Raw genomic sequence first — 15,553 nt, 5'->3', positions numbered from 1 at the left:
CGATCTTTGATGTTTTATTAAGATTGCCTGCGATTTACCTGCATTTAAAGGGACCAGGCTAGTTCTGGACACGAGATTTTTCCGGATAATTGAATAAATACCGGTATATACAAAGAAGAAAGTTCGTATTTCATGGTGCCAAATGTTGAAACGGCACCTATGTGAAGCTTATTTCTCTATTACTTGCTCATAACTAAATAAACATAAAAACTGTGGATTTTTCTTATTAAAACACATAACATAACACAAATAATGCACTAATTTTAGGTTCGAATATTCACTGAAAATGAAAGTTCGTGCGAACTTCCTAATGTGGCAAAACTGACGGCTCAAACTATGACAATGTGGCAGATTTAAACTTTTTTTTGGTCCAGCCAAAAGTGCCGTTGTTTTGGTATTGCCGGTTATGAGGGATTTTACTGTAGTATAATAATACACTGGTAGTATATGCTGCATGCAACCCCTAAAATTGTTCCTAATCTCATATCAGTAAATGTATGTGTAGGTGAGGAAGTGAGACCTGGCATGTAAGCTATGTGAGAGGGGAAAGAATAAACTAGCAGAAAGTGAGTTTGTTTCAAGATTGTTAATATTATACGATCTACCGACACGAAAGTTCATCTCAGACTAAAATCTATTTTCCACCTTCATACCCATTGGTTATATAGCCATGGCACATGATATGGTCACAGAAAGGTCTTGCCTCCTCTACTGTAACTTAGCACGCAAAACACCTCATCGTACTGGATGATGTTGATTACAGTAACGAAAATTTCAAATGACCTTTAAAGTATTTAGTGTTCCATGTACCAGTACTAAATTGTTGTACTAATAATAATTAATAGATCAATATTACATTAATAATTTTGTACCTTGCATTTATTGAATTTATTTATTTATTCATTTGTTGTTGAACATAACAGGCAAAGCCCAATTACAATGTTCACGACTAACAAATTAATTTATAAAACATAAACAAGGAAAAGGAAACATACACTTATTAAAAACTGAAACAAAATAGAAATAAGAGAAAGAAAAAAAGAGAAATTGAAATAAGGCGTGAAAGTAGCTTCAAATTAACTAACAATAATATTCTGTAAAATATGATAACAAATAATTCTGTATCTATAGAAATTCATATTGAAAATATCAACATTCAGATGAGGATGTAATTTATTGTATAACTGTAACATTTGGAAAACTGGGGAATTTTTGTGGGACTCAGTATTTGTTCTTGGTATGTAAAACAAATTTCGAAATTTCGTTTTAAGCTTAGGTGCATATAATGTTATATAATAAAATAAACCAACACAGTCAAACTTATTGTTAATAATTTTATAAAGGAAGTTTAAAGATTGACAATTTCGTCGAATTTGCAAACTAGTAAAATGGAAATGTTGAAGCATTGTAGCATAACCCTCATAGGTAGGATAATCATTATAAAGTCTGTAATATAACCATTTTAGAAATTTATTTTGAATTTTTTCTAGTAACAGAATATATTTGTTAGTGTCCACTGTCAAAAGAAGAAAATTAATCCCAAGATCTAGTTCAGTTGCAACCCATTGAAATATCAGAACAACCCCTAGTACTGTTACAGCTGGTTATTATCTGTCAGCTATTGATATTGTCAATATAAGTTACAAGTGTAAAATTATGAAATGCAAATGGGAAAATAAACTGAAGTATCATGAGAAAATATGCCTCATAGCCATTTCATTTACACCAAATCGAGAATAAGTAAATAGAAATTGGAACCCATTTTCTCTGGTGAGAAGCTATCTGCTGACTTGACCTATAGACAGTCCATCATCACCTAGGGCTAGTCATTATTAGAGCAGCATAATATGAATAAAATTTTGCGCAAATATGGAATTTATTTTGGCAAAATACGAAAATACTGGATAAATATTTTGGTGCCAAAAATATCTTCGTTCTTAAACCAATTGCAGCAGGTTTACAAAATAATCCTTTACAGAGTAATAGCGTTTTCTATATTTAATATGCTGCGAAATAAATGTAATAAATATCGTCGTTGTGCCTCCAAAATCCAGTATGATTTTTCATGAGAAAGAAAAAATCATTGTCACTCTTAAGTCTCTTGATTTCCAACTCTATTTTCGGTATAATTTCAATCATTACACATTTATTAAAAAATAGGGAAAGTAGCTTTGAATATAAAAGGAATTAAAAGTTACAATGCTTTCTCATCCTGTCTAAGGTTTTTCCGTGGTTTTCCTAAGGCGTTAAGACAAATGTCGGGATGAGCCCTAAAAGAAATGGGCCACGGACCTGCATTCACTTCCCCAGACATTGGTGACGGCTCAAAATGAATGATTATTCACATCGAACTCGGGCCCTAACAGAATTCAATCGTCCTCTTGTACAGATCAATGGAGTCATCAAAGAGCCAATTGGCTATTGCCGTTAAGATGATTAACCCCTACGCGTTCGAATCTTCAAACAGCCAAATTGGCTATTACCGTTTCGTGCCTAGACTTCTATCACTTCTCCTCCTAGTTGGTACCACCGCGTTTCTCCTCCGGATCAGGCAGCTGTACTTCTGACCCCTCCCCGTATGTTGTAGCTAAACTGTTACATCCATTTTCGGCTCTCCCACTCGAAATTTCTAGCGCTCCTTCACTGGGGCGGCGAAACCAGAAGTGAGACAAGTGGCCAAGAGGCTTGGAGCTCACATATTCAGTTTTTCACAGCCCCAACTCCCCCCTTGCAAGGACGTGTTTTCACGTACCTTTAAAGTTTCTCCTCCCATTTCCCCTCATTCATACAATGCTTTTTTTCTTGCTCCTGCAAAATCTTTTTAAAAACACACAGCGGTTTTTGGAAGCATGGCAATTATATGCATAATTAAACAGTTTTTTTAGCATCATCAAATCTATTTTCACACTGAAGAGAACAAAAAAATATATCTATAGTTCTTACATTGACTGGACTCAGTACTGGTTACAATACAAGCAACATTTCCTGGGAAAATATTATACGAGGGGGATCCAGGAAATAACGACCGTTCGTGCATACCCGCCGCGCAGCTGACTCCCCTTCCTTGTTTGAAGGTCAACTGGCTTCCTTAACATGTGTTCTCATAATGTTGTGAGTACTGGTTGCAACAAGTCGCCATTGTGCATTTTGCATTACTTCAAAATGAACAATGTGATTGATAATCCCGCCGACTGTGAGGTGAGGAGTGTGATTCGATTTTTGAATGCCCGACATTTGAAACCTGCAGAAATTTACCGGCAATTGAAAGAAGTGTATGGTGATACTGTAATGAATGAAAGAAATGTGAGAAAATGGTGCAAAATGTTCAACAATGGGCGAAAAAATGTCCACGATGAAACTCGACCCGGACGCCCATCACTCATCACAGAAGACCTGAAGACTAAAGTGAACGACAGAATCTTGCAAGACAGGCGCACATCACTCGACGAATTGGATATTGCCTTTCCTGACATTTCTCGTTCTTTGCTTGGTGAAATTGTGTCGCAACATCTTGGCTACCACAAAATCTGTGCCCGCCCGCACACTGCTGCTTCAACTCGAGAATTGCTGGATCAAATCGGTTGGGAAATCTTTGATCATCCGCCCTATAGTCCAGACCTTGCTCCTAGCGATTTTCACCTTTTCACTAAGCTGAAAGACTTTCTGAGTGGTACGCGTTTTGGAAGTGATGAAGAGTTGAAGAAGACAGTGAACACCTGGCTTAATGTACTGGCGGCAGAAGAGTATAACATGGGAATTCTAAAGCTAGTGAACAGATACGACAAATGTTTAAATGTAGGTGGTGATTATGTAGAGAAGTAAAGGAAGCTTCAGTTATGTAACAGACTTTGTTTTTTTTTCAAATAAATATATTTTTTTAATTATTACAACAAAACGGTCGTTATTTCCTGGATCCCCCTCGTACATTCTGTGAATTAATATTGGTTTGTAACAACGAAAAACCCATAAAGTTTCAAAAAAAAAAAAAAAAAAAAAAAAGGAGAAATTATACGGACAGAAAAATTGATGGTTTAAACCCATTTAAAACATTAATTTACACGTACACAATTAGACTGGATATAATGAAAAAACTTTCACTGGATTCGAGAGAATGAGTAAAGGTGGAATGGACACCACTTATTTTGTTTTGGCTTCTCGAATTCAATGATACGAGTTCAATGATTCTAAAGAGAAATTTCGAGATTTCACTTGCCATTGGGAAACACGGTATGATGGTGGATTGGGTGGCTTGGGTTTTTCAAGTGTTTCCTAAAAAATGTTTCAATTGCCTCTTTACAATCTGATATTTCTTCCATCTTATTATAAATCTGCGCAGTGCATACATATCTAGCTTTTTCTTACTAACTTACGAACGCATTTCAATCAGTCATCCCACTAATGATTACGATCTTACTATAAATAGCTAACAAGCCACAATTAACTCTTCTTCTGTCCTATTGCAGCTTCTAGACACTGTGAACCAAACAAAGTTTTTCAGCAAGATTGTAACACATGTGTCTGTTCAGATGACGGATCTTCCGCTGTTTGCACTCTCAAGTTATGTGCACCTGAATCACAAACAGACAAATGAGGTACATTTGAATTTCCACACTTTTGGGTTTTACATCATTTTGTAGAAATCATTTAAATGTCACAAATTTATCATATCTGTTATCTATGGATACATCATAAGAATGTTTGTTACTGGTACGTACTAGCTACATATATTATACAGAGTGACTGGGCAGTAATTTATTTCCAATTCGAACACCGATGAACATAACAGCTTAATACTAAGTATCTAGTATACGTTTTCCTGTAAAATAGAGAAATAGAATTCCAAAAACATGATACAATTTCTAAATTATTAGTACCGGTACCGTTACTTTACTTAAATTATCAGTATTTTCCTTTGTAGGAAACCGGAGATTCACAAACTGGGTCAAAGAATATCATCCCATTTTGTGTATCACAGGCCAAAGCCTTTGGAAGATCCAAAGACTGCAAAGGATAATACCAAATGCAATCAAAGGATCAAACCTTTGGCAAAGATCTACGAAAACACAAACTTTTATTTTCAAGAGTGTAAACTCTATTTGTTGTTTTGCGTTTTCTCTGTTTCGGCTTCAATTCGCCTCTTCAGCTATAGAAGTGTGATGACAAAAATTCTGTCGATCACTACTCTAGGACAGAGTGGAGAAGGAAAGATCTCTAACGAGAAATTCAGGAGTGACTTCTCAGGGCATGCTATGCTTGCTGCGCAAGCCCAATATTTTCGTAGAATGTGTATTTCTCAAAATGGCGTTACGTACATTAAAATGTATTTTGATTTTTTGAATACTGTATGGGCGTAGTACCATCCGCAGGTTGCACATCGCAAGTATCGCAATGCTTGCTCGTTTCTTGGAGCTACAGGAAAGACGTAGAAATAGCGAGAATATGATGCGCGCGCAAGTGCCTTCCTCCTTAGTCCGTCCTAGGTGCACATGCTTCTGTTATATGTTGATTGAAGCTCTGGTCCGAGAGCTACACCAACGACTATTTAACGTTACACAGAGCAGTATTGACGGCGGGAATGTGCTGTGATTTGCGTGTGCAATGTAATTGTATGAGCGGAATCCATGTATTATTAATTCTTAAACATTAATTTGAAGTATTGCAATGAGTTCGGAATTGTGTGTTATTGAAACCTTATTATTAAATTCATTTTCCCGAAGGACTATTCAAGAGAAGACAGACATTATAGATAATATGTGCGCTCGTTCAGTGCAGCTCAATACAACAATGTGCATTGGTTGGCAGGGTCGAAAAAAATAAATAAACTGTTTTGTTGGCTATGTTTGTAATATTATATCAAACTTATATACATCAGATAAGCGAATATGATCCATGACTCATAATGATTTCATAATTATAAAATAAATTATTTATGTAGGTCTGATTATTTTTATTAATTATGAATTATTATATCCTCCCATCTTCCCCTATGAATAAAAGGGCAAGCCTAACTTTCGTGACTAGCATTCGCCCCTGGAGAAATTCCAAATTGTAGAATTTGATACACCTCCACAAATGCTATTGCTTTGTCTTTTGACTTTGCTTTGCAAATGAAAATATAAGTTATAGAGATGGTCGACTGAAAGATACAAACTTTCTGCATGGCTGCAGTGCAGCATTCTGGCATTTAAATTTTTAAGAGCACTTGGAGACTTACTACAATCAAAGTATTTTAGCATATAATAAACATACTCCATACTATTTTTAAGACCACAAAAATAGTCAATTTTTTTGTCATTTTTGCGTCTGTTCCACTTAATTAATCTAATTAACAAATTCTTTTCTTTCAGCTGTTTCAAAGCCAATATATGGAGGATGTACGCCTGGGAGTAGTTGGAAGGACGATTGCAATACATGCTTCTGTGGCTTTGATGGTTATCTTTCTTTTTGCACGCTGAAGGACTGTGGAAATGAAGAAGTGACAGAGGATGACACAAAGTGACAGTAGCCATTTCATTTTCGACTATTATTGTATTTCAATTTCCCGATAATTTCCCCTCCAAATTACATAATTTCCAACACCATCATAACCATCATCATCATCACCACCATGACCACCATTATTCCATTTATCTTACAATTTTTATTTCAATACATTGTGGGTAAAAATTTTTCTTACATATTTCGACAAAATATATCACTCTAACTACACAGATAAAGTTACGGCTTATTATGTGGTATATATTTACATGAGACATATACAGTAGAGTCATTCCAGAAATAGCAGGCGACTGTTTCTTTAGAGTGGAAATTAAGGTGTCGAAATGAACACAGTTATTCTAAAATATAGCAGATCTACATCCGCATTAGAGAATTGTGTGCTGTGTTTATAATTACCTTTATTTTTATAATCACTAATTCGTATTTGCATTATCAATTATAGGAAAAAATTGCCATTGTCTTTTAGTGCCGTGAAACTGAATTAATGTCATTTTCTTACTGGATTATACAAATTGAGAGCTGCATAATTCTTGTTTTGCTGGATAACTGGATTTAATTGCCGGCAATGTAGACAAAAAAATGTAATTATAAAACCATAATTTCTATTTCATTATTCCTAACCATATAATCTACATGTTCTTAATATACAAAATGAACCTCTCTCCACATTTACACAGTTTTACTTAAAATTCAAGATGTTAAATTTAAATATTTTCCTCGTATAAAAAGTATAATTTAAATTCAGATAATATTAATAGCATAAAATTAGTTATATAATGTCCCAGTTAATATGAATATCTGCAGAAGTAAAAAATGACTTAAAATATTCATAAAAAATTCTTACTTTAAGTAAAATATAAATGTCACACCTCAAGATAGCTCTAGTTTTTTATTAACTGTTTAGTCAAGTCCACAGCCTAAATAGTGAGGAAAATAACCACACAGTTAATCGAATTATAATGCAATTAATAAAGAAATTGTTTCAGAATATGTATTATATGTCTTCCTCGTGTTAAATTTTACTGTACCTAGTTAACATGTTTCAACCTGTTATTGACCTTCTTCAGAACTGGTTGTTGCTGATCTTGGCGCCTTTTGTTTCCTGTGGGGGTGTGTTTGTGTAGTGTAATTTGAAGTCAAAGAGTGTGTGTATTCTGAAATTGAGTTGTGTGTTGAGAATTTCATTTGGATGTGTTTTTGTGTGTTTGTATATTTCGTATTGTTCTAGTGTGTTTAGTTTCTGGCTTTTTCGTTGGATGTGTAGAATTTCCATGTCTGTGTTGATATCTCTGTAGGTGTGGTTAGCATTTGTGACGTGTTCTGCATATGTGGAAGTGTTCTGTAATTTTGTTATGGCTGTGATGTGTTCTTTGCAATTCTACACATCCAACCTAAAAGCCAGAAACTAAACACACTAGAACAATACGAAATATACAGACACACAAAAACACATCCAAACGAAATTCTCAACACACAACTCAATTTCAGAACACACACACTCTTTGACTCCACATTACACTACACAAACACACCCTCACAGGAAACAAAACAAAAGACGCCAAGATCAGCAACAACCAGTTCTGAAGAAGGCCAATAACAGGCCGAAACATATTAACTAGGTACAGTAAAATTTAACACGAGAAAGATATAGAACACATATTCCGAAGTGATATAGTGTTAAAAGTTGTGTAATCAAGATGTATAAAGAAATTGTGATCTCAGTTCTGAATGGAACTTCAACAAATATGCTACAAAGAATACGTTGTCATCTTTTTGTGATAGCTAGTCTAGTAGATATTTTATTTCTAATTAATATAGTTTTTACTTTTCCTTATTTTGTTTCCATTCCTTTGTAAGTCGATCAAGTAAATTCTCACAGGTGTTATTAAGATTACAACTAATAAACAATTTATTTGTAATTTTTAATTAAATTCAAATATTTACTGGTAGTCTGCAGAATCCTTGAGAAAATATGAGAGAAAATGAAACTAGAATACTTACATGCTTATTCATCCCTCAACCCTTGCTAATGAAAGTACTCTGTTAAATTAATAGTTTGACACTATTAAGTCTACATTCAAGCAGTCTACGTGTGAAGGCAGTCCTTAGCCCATGCCCCTTCCCTCAAGAAGGATTAATAGACAACTACAATGAACGAAGTTCCTGAAGAACTGTAGCTTTCTTCATAACTATTTTGTCTATTACATGTTGTTTTAGCAAAGTTTTGCAGTGCAATTTATGTTTTTTAAAACTTAGTTTTCATAAAAGTACAAGTTTCAGCTATAACAACCCGGATTCATTCATTTTTGAAAATGAGTCATCTCCATGAAAAAAATTTTCCTGGACATCTTGTATAGCCAACAATGATTATGTGGATTTTTCATATCACGTCCAATGTCCTTTAATTATACAAAATTATTGTTTTAATTTTTCGGCATTAGGAAGGATTTAAAATAGCTTTTTGCTTCTCCTGTAATATTTAAGAAAATTGATGATTCCTTTTCAAAATGACCGATTCAATTATCAACTTAAGCACTTTTATGAATGATATTAATAAAAAAAATAAATAATACTTTAAAATAAAGTTCCATAAGTTGCACATAGTAATATTGCCACCATAAAATAGCCCCTATCTCCTGTAGAGGTTAGTTTCTGATATTTTTCCATTTATTTCTTACGTAATTATAAATGATGTTAACATAATGTTCAAATTATTTATTTTAAATTATAATGGCATATTTATTCCTATAAATGATAGTAAAAATCCTCTTCTAGAACTGAAAAATTAAACATTGTACAACAGTGGCGTATGGTGCAATTTTATGTCAAGGAAGCAATAATACAAATTTTTATATGTATAGTACAAACTGATTACAACCAACTCATCTAAATATATTTGAAGACCAAAGCAATTCTCCTCTCTTTAGCAGCAAAAGCATCGAACGGCCAGTACAGGCACCTCAAGCTAAGAATGTAAACAAGGAATCCACCTCGACCAGGATGGGCGCTCAGAGAAAGAATTTTGTGACATTTTGAGATTAGAGAATTCATAGTTCTCACGATTAAAATATAATTTCTGCAATAAATTTCTTCTTTTTCGCTTTATGAACAGGGAAAACAATGCTTCCTTTACCTTCCATGTACGGCACGCCACTGTAAATGTACGGTATTCTCAGGGAACCACCTACTTCAAGAGGAATAAAAATACTTGTGTCAAGAAAATTGAATACCGTACCGGTAACAAACATTTTTCAATTATGTTTGCTCTTATTTTTTATTATGTCCACAATTTCCCAAAAACAGAAATTTAATTTAAATGTTTTCACTTTTTTTGAGGGGGGGGGGGGTCAATTCACCGATTCTTACTTGTATTCTTTATACGAGGAACTGTAACATGTAATTATAAAAATTTATATTAAATTATTTTGTCTATGTTGAATTGAGCATTATTATACATGAAGATGGTGCAAAACATATTGTATATTTCCTCAGTGGTGATACAGATGTGATGTGCAAGAAATTATATTTCTTTCTGACTGGATATTTTACTATAATCTTCCCTTATATCATAGAACATATTAATATGTTCTTCAAAAGCATGAGAATGTGGAATGAATAATTATTATGTTTCACTATGACGTAGTAAAGTACGATCATTACAAATATGTTATGCCTAATAACTACTGGGTTAAGTAAATGAAGTAATTCTGTAGTACAGAACTTAGGGCATTTAAACTGTATTATAGTGTGTTAATAATACTAATATCATAGGATGTTTCTTTAATCCTTTTACTGCCAAGCCTCGGATCAAAATGAATTTTTTGTGTTTAACTATTAGCTTTAAAATAGTAAAATAATATAAATCAGTGGCGTACGCAGAATTTTGTCAAAAGGGGGGAGGGGGTCATTATTAAAATTGTTTACAATTTACATTATCGGTATTTTAGATGTTGTGTATTATTATTATTATTATTATTATTATTAATTATTATTATTATTATTAAAAATATGAACTATCAAATGCACAAAACGTTAAACGAACTTTTCACAATAAAGTCAGAATTCTAACAAACGTCTGCACTGCAGAACTGTCAAAACAACTTTTTCAATATATTTCACAATAAGTTAAATTTCATATTGTGTCGGCTTCATTTTATTACAAGGTCAGTACTATACTAGGGGCAGAAGAAATCGGCGGGTCTGGCGAACCCCTACTTCTCTACCCCGACTCCTACACCCCTCAGAACCGGCTTGGTATATGGTCCTGTCCCAAATAACTTTCTCCTCCATTGATACTTTTTCACTACAGGAAAACTTAGAAAATAAATAAAATAATAACGTGATTTGTAGTAATTACAAATAGGGCCTACGTTCTTTACTCAATATTATTATTATAATATTTTGTAAGTTAAGTCATTTCACTAATGTAATAAAGTGTAATGTAAACCTAATATAAATCAAATATTTAGCATTACACAAATACTTGTATTTACGTATTTTCATAATGTTGTGTTGAAACAGTAAATACTAAATAATGTTTATGCAGTATACTTACCAACTTAATGTATTATTGACAAGTTATTAAATAATATTTCATTATATGATCCTAATAATATTTTATTCCCTATTGTAATGTATTTTACCTAATTATAACTAGCACTGGAGCTCCTAAAAATTCAGCAGTCGAGAATATGTAACTTAGTAGACTACAATATAATACTCCATTTGACAGAGATATAATTAGCATATCAATTAAGAAATTTACCTTATTCCCTGAACAATTTCTAAAAAAATTTAAATTAACTTAATAATGGTTTTCAACAATCTAAATAATGAAACAATTTTCCATTGTTAATGTCTTAAATAAACAACTTAATATAGCATAAAATAAAATGTTACAATATCTAAAAAAATATTATTAATTTAAATGTAAAATTCCATATTATCTACATCTGTCCGTGGGTTCTTTAAATAAATATAATATGTAAAATTAGGCTCCATAGGATCATTGCTTTACTGCTATTCGTCTCCCTTTTGCATAAATTCTCTGGACCGATCGTAAAGAAGCGCCACTGGCCTTTGGCAGTGACTGTCTGCATTGATGACAGGACATTTTTAATGTCCTCATAGTTCTTTCAAGAAACAGTGAAGTTGATAAACTACACCATTAGTAAGGCTTCTCATATCAGGGCCCGATTGAGACATGATAGCGATTACAATACTCGGATGATTAGTAGTTGTTTAAAAATACTGTTTATTATGAGATATATTGTATTTACGAACAAACTGTAGCACAGTAGTATCACAGACAAGCACTTTTCAATAACTAACATTCGAACAGAGCGACAGAAAGGTCTCTTTGTTCAGGTCATAAACCGCTAGAGAAAGTGTGGAGTGAGTTGTTTCCGTACCAAACCAAAAACCCTCCTACTGATTCTGCCTGTACTATAAGTGGTATGTCTCTCTATAATAAAGATAGCATTGTTATAATTCGAACGTGCCGCAACACCAAGCACAGGGATTATAGTGAAGGAAGGATAGGACTATACCTCATGTCGATGTAGATTTTGTTACTCTGACAATAAAACGAGAGAGAAGGGAAAACGATTATGCATAAAAATATATTCCAATCTAAATATGTACCGTCATTTAAAAAAAAAAGAAGTTATAGGGAGGTTTTCAAACTCGGTAAGCCCCCTCCCTCTTTGCGTATGCCCCTGCTATAAATAATGACAAAAATAGTGTTTTTAAGGTAATAAATATTTCAAATCTTTAACTGATGTCATTCCTTGGAAGGTTTTTGTCATATACCGAGGAAAAAAATGTGAGGTCAATATTCGAAGATATGCCAAATCATCTATACCGGTACTAGAATTGGAATGGATAACAATATCCTTGACTAAAATGTAGGTACCGGTATTCAAACTGTTAACTGTACTCTTTACTGAATGCATACCGGTAGGACTATACACTTTAATGGATTGCGAGGATCATAGAAACAATTTCAAGCATTTTAGAACATCCTTATATAACAAAATACACAAGACTTGGCAGTTAAAGAATTAAACTTGTATGAATGAGGAGGCATGTAGAAATAAAAGGTAATAATGAAAATGCTGGACTGAAGCGTTAAATGTGAAACACAAAGGTCCAATAAGGTCATGAGAGATATTTTTAATATATAATGTTATTTTGCTACATAAAAATGTCATTATCATTCTGCTATTGTTTTCCAATAACTGCTGCATTACGTGATTAGTGCTAAATTTATGTAGCTTTGAACACAGACTACGGAAAAAACTATTATCCAATGAGCATGTTTACATATAAATAAAAATCATCAAGATCTGTCTCAACAATGGTCACCAGCAGTGTTTTTAAATCAATTTAATTTATCTCAAATTATGTTATTCTCCGTATTCCTTCTTTAAGAATTATTATTACAGCAAAAGAACTCACGAGGAACCCATAATAGGTGTTGTTTTAATTATTTCTCTTGTGTCCACAAACAGTTCCAAACCGATGTGTATTCAGAGTTTTTTTATATACGGTATAAATAAGAGTAATGAAATAACATAGTGTCTAGAACCTCCAACTATTGCCTGAAGAATCAGTGAAAACTTGGATTTTCGTAAAAAAAAAAATCACAATTAATTTCAAACTGTGTTCAAAAGACACGAATTTAAGTCATATTATTACAAATTATATATAAGAATAGTGAATAGACTTTAAAATTCTCTAATTTCAGAATCAAATTATATCAAGCATCCACATTTCAGCTATTATATCAGTGTAGTATCAAGAAAAGCTGTCATTCTATAATAGTAACTCTGAAAAGTCTTCATTTTTTAAAGTGAAATTGAATTGCAATTTATTATAATAAAATTTTCCTTCTTTAACAAGCTGGAGAAGAGAATCATGTACTTACAGTATGGTAATGTGTGGCTATTCTATTTACATAAGTTATAATTATTTTCAATTACAAAAAAAAAATATTTAATTATGGCAAAGTATGAACAAGAAAAGGTAGAAATAAGCAGAGTAACTACCAGCAGTAAAAATAAACTGAAAATGTTCACCTCAATTTATTCATTACGTTTTATATATGCTTATATTTGAGTTGGCCTACATGTTGAGATACATGTGTACAGAATGTTTGTAGAATAGAGTTTATCAATAACAAAAGTAAGTGACTATAATCCACATATTTGTTTAATTGGATCGCTCTAAGAAAATTATCTTTACTTCAATAAATTTCAAAAACAATATGCATGATTGGTGAGGAAGAATTGGTAAATTAATTGACAATAGATATAGCAATCTACTTCAGAAGCTAATACAACACTCACACCTACTCACATGTTAATTTTCGCGGATTAAAATTCTGGTTGTTTCAAAGACAACTGTGTTTTCAAAAAGATTTATAACATGACAATATTTATACAATTTGTTTATGAAAGTACCGGTACCTATTTCTATGAACATTAATTTCATTTCAAATTGTGCTTATTAGCTGAGAAAATTAGTTCACAATATTAAAATTTAAAAGAATATACTCAATATCATTATTTAAACTCAATTTAGTTTTATTGAAAGCCATTTTATCTTAACTGATAACATATATTTATTTTTAATATTCTTTCTTACATTAATTAATTTCGATAAGTTTATAGTTTAAAAGATAGTTTTGTATATATACTGGTACGTGTTTTTATTTGTATTTATTCCAAATGGAGACTGTCTTACAGAAAAATAAGGTAACCATATAGATCCAGAATAATAAAAAAGACCAGAAGTCATGAACAATAATACTTATATTGATATATAAAATATAAACCACATAGCCTAATTATCTAATATGAGCACATAGTTACCAGTACATAAAAATAATAAAAATTCTGTCAATATCTCCCACTAGGCCTACTACAGTCTTTAGAATGTAAAGTTTACTAAATTCACATAAATAATGCCTATGATTTATAGTTATTCATGTTTTTGCAGAATAAGGTAATGCAACCCACTTAATTCATGATCAAATGCCTGTCTGCTAAGATTTATACTCTACAGGGTCGTTAGTGGACAAGAAAGGAGTAAAATAATGCGTAAAATATAAATTACTGTATTTCCGAATATTTTATCTGAGCTCAGTGTTAAAATACTCCTTCCTTTCTGAAATCACTGAGATTATGCATTTTCGCAGTACCTACTAAATTATTTAAACAAAATACAATAATTAAGACGCAAATAACGTGACAGTGATTTATTGCACTGGTATGCACTCTGTGATTTTCTGCTTATTCATGTTCACCTTAAATGAGTAGTAGATTTAAACTTTTAACATGAAAATTGTATTTGAATATGTATAGCCTACAGAAAGAATGTTATTTTGAGTACTGCAATTATATTAAGCTATTGTAAATATACATATAATGCTTTAATGCAGTGTTTTGTTTTAAGTTTGTCTGATAATTTAGAATAAATATGTCAGAGTGCTCATTAGAAAAATAAATTTATTAGTTTATACAGCAATCCAAACAAATTGTAGTTTGAAATTATAGCCCTCTAAAGTGAAGAATGGAAACTAAGAGAAAATAAAAGATTTATATTTCAGCTATTTTTCGACATTCACAACCATTTAAAAGTCCATGCAATTTAGCATATCGGTACCGGTATTGCAACAAGTAAACTCCTGGATGACCACAAAAAACCAGCTGTCAACTTCTGAATAGATCAATGTGCTCAAGATGTCCTGTAATATATCTCCACACTGTTGCCATTCTGGCTGCAGTAAGACTGAAACTCTTGGACATGTGTTGGGGTTTTGTCAAAAGACCAACCTAATGTGAAACAACCGCTATAATAGGGTGAGGACTATGAATTGTTCTTCCTCTGACACACATCGTTAAGTGTATTACCTGATAATAGATCTACATGTCAGCCAGAACCTCGATTAGAGGCAAAAACGTCATTTACTTACTTAAATTATAAATGATTAAAACGTCATTTACTTACTTAAATTAAGCAAGAAGATGTTTCCTTCTTATTACAGATTTTT

The 15,553-nt window shown here is 32.4% G+C and overlaps 1 protein-coding gene across 11 annotated transcripts in view; it reads left to right on the top strand.

Annotated features, from left to right (window-relative positions):
• Positions 1 to 15,108, top strand: part of LOC138701994 (protein psiP-like) — a 46,383-nt gene extending 31,275 nt beyond the window's left edge. For 10 of the 11 annotated variants that reach the window (XM_069829438.1, XM_069829439.1, XM_069829435.1 and 7 more), the window contains one exon: positions 6,348 to 15,108. In XM_069829438.1, the coding sequence (XP_069685539.1) occupies positions 6,348 to 6,499 (152 nt within the window). In that variant the 3' untranslated portion in view covers positions 6,500 to 15,108. Of the gene's footprint in view, positions 1 to 4,463; positions 4,593 to 6,347 lie in introns of all 11 variants that reach the window. The other variant, XM_069829440.1, reaches the window with a different exon arrangement.
• Positions 15,109 to 15,553: the final 445 nt, after the last annotated feature.

The sequence above is a fragment of the Periplaneta americana genome, chromosome 6 (genome assembly GCF_040183065.1).
Source record: "Periplaneta americana isolate PAMFEO1 chromosome 6, P.americana_PAMFEO1_priV1, whole genome shotgun sequence".
NCBI lineage: Eukaryota > Metazoa > Arthropoda > Insecta > Blattodea > Blattidae > Periplaneta > Periplaneta americana.
This window is presented reverse-complemented; position numbering and strand designations above follow the sequence as displayed.